This window comes from Salvelinus alpinus, chromosome 12 (genome assembly GCF_045679555.1).
Source record: "Salvelinus alpinus chromosome 12, SLU_Salpinus.1, whole genome shotgun sequence".
Classification (NCBI taxonomy): Eukaryota; Metazoa; Chordata; class Actinopteri; order Salmoniformes; family Salmonidae; genus Salvelinus; species Salvelinus alpinus.
In genome coordinates, this window is record NC_092097.1 from 3,470,522 (window position 1) to 3,476,509 (window position 5,988).

General features: G+C 47.0%; 1 protein-coding gene across 2 annotated transcripts; it reads right to left on the reverse strand.

Moving 5' to 3' along the window:
* Positions 1 to 1,580: 1,580 nt before the first annotated feature.
* On the reverse strand, positions 1,581 to 4,728 carry LOC139535380 (uncharacterized). Of its 2 annotated transcripts, XM_071334736.1 has the most exons (3): positions 4,416 to 4,728; positions 4,154 to 4,231; positions 1,581 to 3,840 (listed from the first exon to the last, which is right to left on the reverse strand). In XM_071334736.1, exon 3 carries the CDS (start codon positions 2,837 to 2,839, stop codon positions 1,778 to 1,780), a length of 1,062 nt encoding a protein of 353 aa, XP_071190837.1. In that variant the 5' UTR covers positions 2,840 to 3,840; positions 4,154 to 4,231; positions 4,416 to 4,728; the 3' UTR covers positions 1,581 to 1,777. The 2 variants fall into 2 exon arrangements, with proteins under 2 accessions (XP_071190837.1, XP_071190836.1); XM_071334735.1 differs by having other exon boundaries at positions 4,154 to 4,728.
* Between the last annotated feature and the right edge of the window lie 1,260 nt (positions 4,729 to 5,988).

Here is a 5,988-nt window from a genome sequence, read left to right on the forward strand (position 1 = left end):
TGGGGTGCCAGAGCAGCGAACAGTTTTGACTGGGCTGAGCGGGAACTGTACTTCCTCAGAGGTAGGGAGGCGAGCAGGCCAGAGGTGGATGAACGCAGTGCCCTTGTTTGGGTGTAGGGCCTGATCAGAGCCTGAAGGTACGGAGGTGCCGTTCCCCTCACAGCTCCGTAGGCAAGCACCATGGTCTTGTAGCGGATGCGAGCTTCAACTGGAAGCCAGTGGAGAGAGCGGAGGAGCGGGGTGACGTGAGAGAACTTGGGAAAGTTGAACACCAGACGGGCTGCGGCGTTCTGGATGAGTTGTAGGGGTTTAATGGCACAGGCAGGGAGCCCAGCCAACAGCGAGTTGCAGTAATCCAGACGGGAGATGACAAGTGCCTGGATTAGGACCTGCGCCGCTTCCTGCGTGAGGCAGGGTCGTACTCTGCGAATGTTGTAGAGCATGAACCTACAGGAACGGGTCACCGCCTTGATGTTAGTTGAGAACGACAGGGTGTTGTCCAGGATCACGCCAAGGTTCTTAGCACTCTGGGAGGAGGACACAATGGAGTTGTCAACCGTGATGGCGAGATCATGGAACGGGCAGTCCTTCCCCGGGAGGAAGAGCAGCTCCGTCTTGCCGAGGTTCAGCTTGAGGTGGTGATCCGTCATCCACACTGATATGTCTGCCAGACATGCAGAGATGCGATTCACCACCTGGTTATCAGAGGGGGGAAAGGAGTAGATTAATTGTGTGTCGTCTGCATAGCAATGATAGGAGAGACCATGTGAGGATATGACAGAGCCAAGTGACTTGGTGTATAGCGAGAATAGGAGAGGGCCTAGAACAGAGCCCTGGGGGACACCAGTGGTGAGAGCACGTGGTGCGGAGACAGATTCTCGCCACGCCACCTGGTAGGAGCGACCTGTCAGGTAGGACGCAATCCAAGCGTGGGTTGCGCCGGAGATGCCCAGCTCGGAGAGGGTGGAGAGGAGGATCTGATGGTTCACAGTATCAAAGGCAGCCGATAGGTCTAGAAGGATGAGAGCAGAGGAGAGAGAGTTAGCTTTAGCAGTGCGGAGCGCCTCCGTGACACAGAGAAGAGCAGTCTCAGTTGAATGACTAGTCTTGAAACCTGACTGATTTGGATCAAGAAGGTCATTCTGAGAGAGATAGCAGGAGAGCTGGCCAAGGACGGCACGTTCAAGAGTTTTGGAGAGAAAAGAAAGAAGGGATACTGGTCTGTAGTTGTTGACATCGGAGGGATCGAGTGTAGGTTTTTTCAGAAGGGGTGCAACTCTCGCTCTCTTGAAGACGGAAGGGACGTAGCCAGCGGTCAAGGATGAGTTGATGAGCGAGGTGAGGTAAGGGAGAAGGTCTCCGGAAATGGTCTGGAGAAGAGAGGAGGGGATAGGGTCAAGCGGGCAGGTTGTTGGGCGGCCGGCCGTCACAAGACGCGAGATTTCATCTGGAGAGAGAGGGGAGAAAGAGGTCAAAGCACAGGGTAGGGCAGTGTGAGCAGAACCAGCGGTGTCGTTTGACTTAGCAAACGAGGATCGGATGTCGTCGACCTTCTTTTCAAAATGGTTGACGAAGTCATCAGCAGAGAGGGAGGAGGGGGAGGAGGGGGAGGAGGATTCAGGAGGGAGGAGAAGGTGGCAAAGAGCTTCCTAGGGTTAGAGGCAGATGCTTGGAATTTAGAGTGGTAGAAATTGGCTTTAGCAGCAGAGACAGAAGAGGAGAATGTAGAGAGGAGGGAGTGAAAGGATGCCAGGTCCGCAGGGAGGCGAGTTTTCCTTCATTTCCGCTCGGCTGCCCGGAGCCCTGTTCTGTGAGCTCGCAATGAGTCGTCGAGCCACGGAGCAGGAGGGGAGGACCGAGCCGGCCTGGAGGATAGGGGACATAGAGAGTCAAAGGATGCAGAAAGGGAGGAGAGGAGGGTTGAGGAGGCAGAATCAGGAGATAGGTTGGAGAAGGTTTGAGCAGAGGGAAGAGATGATAGGATGGAAGAGGAGAGAGTAGCGGGGGAGAGAGAGCGAAGGTTGGGACGGCGGGATACCATCCGAGTAGGGGCAGTGTGGGAAGTGTTGGATGAGAGCGAGAGGGAAAAGGATACAAGGTAGTGGTCGGAGACTTGGAGGGGAGTTGCAATGAGATTAGTGGAAGAACAGCATCTAGTAAAGATGAGGTCAAGCGTATTGCCTGCCTTGTGAGTAGGGGGGGAAGGTGAGAGGGTGAGGTCAAAAGAGGAGAGGAGTGGAAAGAAGAAGGCAGAGAGGAATGAGTCAAAGGTAGACGTGGGGAGGTTAAAGTCACCCAGAACTGTGAGAGGTGAGCCATCCTCAGGAAAGGAACTTATCAGGGCGTCAAGCTCATTGATGAACTCTCCAAGGGAACCTGGAGGGCGATAAATGATAAGGATGTTAAGCTTGAAAGGGCTGGTAACTGTGACAGCATGGAATTCAAAGGAGGCGATAGACAGATGGGTCAGGGGAGAAAGAGAGAATGTCCACTTGGGAGAGATGAGGATCCCAGTGCCACCACCCCGCTGACCAGAAGCTCTCGGGGTGTGCGAGAACACGTGGGCAGACGAGGAGAGAGCAGTAGGAGTAGCAGTGTTATCAGTGGTAATCCATGTTTCCGTCAGTGCCAAGAAGTCGAGGGACTGGAGGGAAGCATAGGCTGAGATGAACTCTGCCTTGTTGGCCGCAGATCGGCAGTTCCAGAGGCTGCCTGAGACCTGGAACTCCACGTGGGTCGTGCGCGCTGGGACCACCAGGTTAGAGTAGCAGCGGCCACGCGGTGTGAAGCGTTTGTATGGTCTGTGCAGAGAGGAGAGAACAGGGATAGACAGACACATAGTTGACAGGCTACAGAAGAGGCTACGCTAATGCAAAGGAGATTGGAATGACAAGTGGACTACACGTCTCGAATGTTCAGAAAGTTAAGCTTACGTTGCAAAAAATCTTATTGACTAAAATGATATAGTACTGCTGGCTGGTGAAATAGGCTAGCTAGCAGTGGCTGCGTTGTTGACTTTGTTTGAAAGTGTAGCTGGCTAGGTAACCTCTAACTGGCTAGGTAACCTTGACAATTACTCTAGACTACACAATTATCTTGGATACAAAGACGGCTATGTAGCCAGCTAAGATCAAACAAATCAAACTGTTGTACTGTAATGAAATGAAATGTAATACTACCTGTAATACTACCTGTGGAGCAAAGCGGAATGCAACTACTCGCTCCAAACCAAACCGGAAGTGCGTATCGTAGAGGGAGAGGCAATAGAAGTGTTGTTTCTTGTATTATTGTCTTTTGTGTCTTTAGAGGACTGCTTCACCTTAATGTCTTTCCCTTTTCTTCTGTCCTTATTTTGTCCCACTTTGTCCCTTCTTTGTCCCTTCTTCTCTTCTGCCAACTAGACACTCCTTGTTAGCTAGCTAGCTTCTTTCAGGAATGTCCCTAGCAACTGCCTAGCAACAGGTAAACAACTTAGCTAGCTAAGAAAACGGTATAATTTTATGAAAAATTGTTACTTTTTCAAAAGCCTTTCTTCTTTGTTTGCTGCTTGTTTGGTCACCCAGTTTATAATACGAATTACAGTGACATCTAGATGGTTAATTATATTATTTAATGTGACATCTAGATGGTTAATAATATTCGTTATTAGTTGTGTAGACTGCTATCATACTTGAAATAAAATAATGTGAGAAAATGGTCATAGATACCACCAGCGACATGACCATGATACCCAAGTTGGAAGCACTTGAAGTTGGTTGGCAGAACACCGGAGTAGTGAGCACTCATCACAGCCTTATCGACTCGTAGTGCAGCCCAATCAGCTACGCAAAATGGCCTTGGCTTGGGGGGCAAAAAAAACGGCCCAATTAGATGATTCGCTTTCCCATACACCCACTCACCATATTGGAACGCAGATACCCCCTTCTCGAAGCGAGAGGGATAATCCTTAGTGGGGGCGAAGTTCATCGATTCCCGTCGATGGAGAACCATATTTGTTGTATGTGACAGTAAAACATCCTTATAATGACTATAACATTTCTTGGCACCTTCAATTATTGCACATTTTCTCATAAAAAGTATATTTGAACACTATCTACACAGGCAAATTTGACGAACCGCTAAACTTGGAACCAATCAGAACTCCCGTACATACCCCTCGTGATGAAGGCAGCCAATGGACTGTTTCTATCTACAACGTAAAACAGCCTCTTGTGAAAACGTGAGCTGCTGTCTGATGAAGGGGAATAGATTTGGCTTATTATTGCTTAAGACTGAAATAAGATACATATGTGTTCGAGTGCGCACTTTGCAGCATACAATACGAATTGTCTTGATCGTATGAAGAGGTAATTCCGTTGACCATTTAGGCAATTTATTGAAAGCTAGCCAATGTTACAGCAGAGCTGCAAACTCACGCATTGGCATTGAGACACACGGATTTGATCCTCTGCTCACGCTCTCACGGGACACCTTCCATTTCACGCTTTGAAAAGTACTGCATTTATTTTTCTAATTAGTCCATTGTATAGTCAGCGCGTTAACTTTTCAACTGTGCTCTAAATCGTTTTGAAAATCAGAGCGTCTGCGACTGGAATTTGACATCACGAGTTGAACCTCTGTCATTGTCCTGCCTCGCCACAGCACTGAACAGCGGCACATTTGAAGCATTTGATTGGTCTAGTTATGTAAAGGATCAAGGGGATTGGAGGCATGTTTTGAATAAACTCCCCTCAAGATTAGATTGGCGCTGAATGGAGAGAGCACGTTTTCTGCTGAGTTTATAAAACTCAGAGCAGCACAGTAGCGTGTATGTTTTCAACAAAAGTAGGTTTCTGTTTTTTCCTTTATTTAACTAGGCAAGTCAGTTAAGAACAATTTCTTATTTACAATGACGGCCAAACCTGAACGATTTGGAGCACAGTCTATACTTTAACATTTCACCCCCTAAAAGTTAAAGTCGTCGGATTTTGAGACTTAATTTAACCTGTGGTTTTTATTTTTTCATTTTTGACCCTGGTCATACGCCTAACTAAGCCATGTCAAAATACATATAGAATTGTAGGAAATTAGCTTTAAAACAATACAATTTGCTGTCTAGGGGTTGTGCCAGGGGACAATAAAATTCACATTGCAAATCTCACTCCAAGCTTTTGTCAGAAGTTGGCAGCCCTGTTAGTTTGACTAACCTAGCCAGCTACTGTAAGTGTCAGTGTTTCATTAGTTATGTCAGTGAATTCACATTTTTAATCATGTTTTGGCATGATTATATCTAATTTAAAGTAACTAGCTGCAAGTTTTAAAGAAACATTCAATCATATACTTACATGCTTACCAGACCGGACACGTCGCGTGCGCTACACAATACATTTAGAAATATGTTATTCAATTATTGCGCCAACGAGCATCTGCGTTGCCAAGGGCTAAAATCGAAGTCATTCCTATTTATGACGCAGATCACACTGCAAGTCCTGCCTCTCCCATCTCCTCATTGGTTTATAGAAGCAGGTACCCACGTGCCATCTCCTCATTGGTTATATCCACGTGGGTGATTGAAAGACTAACTGTTTTGCCGGTTGTCGTAGTAATACTATGAAAGTTAGATGCTAATCACCATATAAGTTCAAAGATGAAAAAGCCTGGGAGGAGAGATGACTAGAAACGATTCGGTTGACTGGTTTATGTGTGGATTCATTGTCGGAGTAAAGGACCTTGTGCATTTCAGGTAAAATAACAACTCAATGTTTATATCCCAGGACAAATTAGCTAGCAAGTGCAAGCTAACTAGCCATACATGTTTAATGCTTTTTGACCTGTACCCAAATTAATGTCATTGGTTCAGAGTTTGTTTTGATATTTTAACCTGCGTGTCGTGATCGCGTTTGGTGTAGGGTGACAAAATAAATGTATGCACGATAGCGCACGCACGCAGGGTTCCGTGTTAGCATAGAAACCTAAATAAAAGCATGTACTGTAGATAGAAAGGTGTGT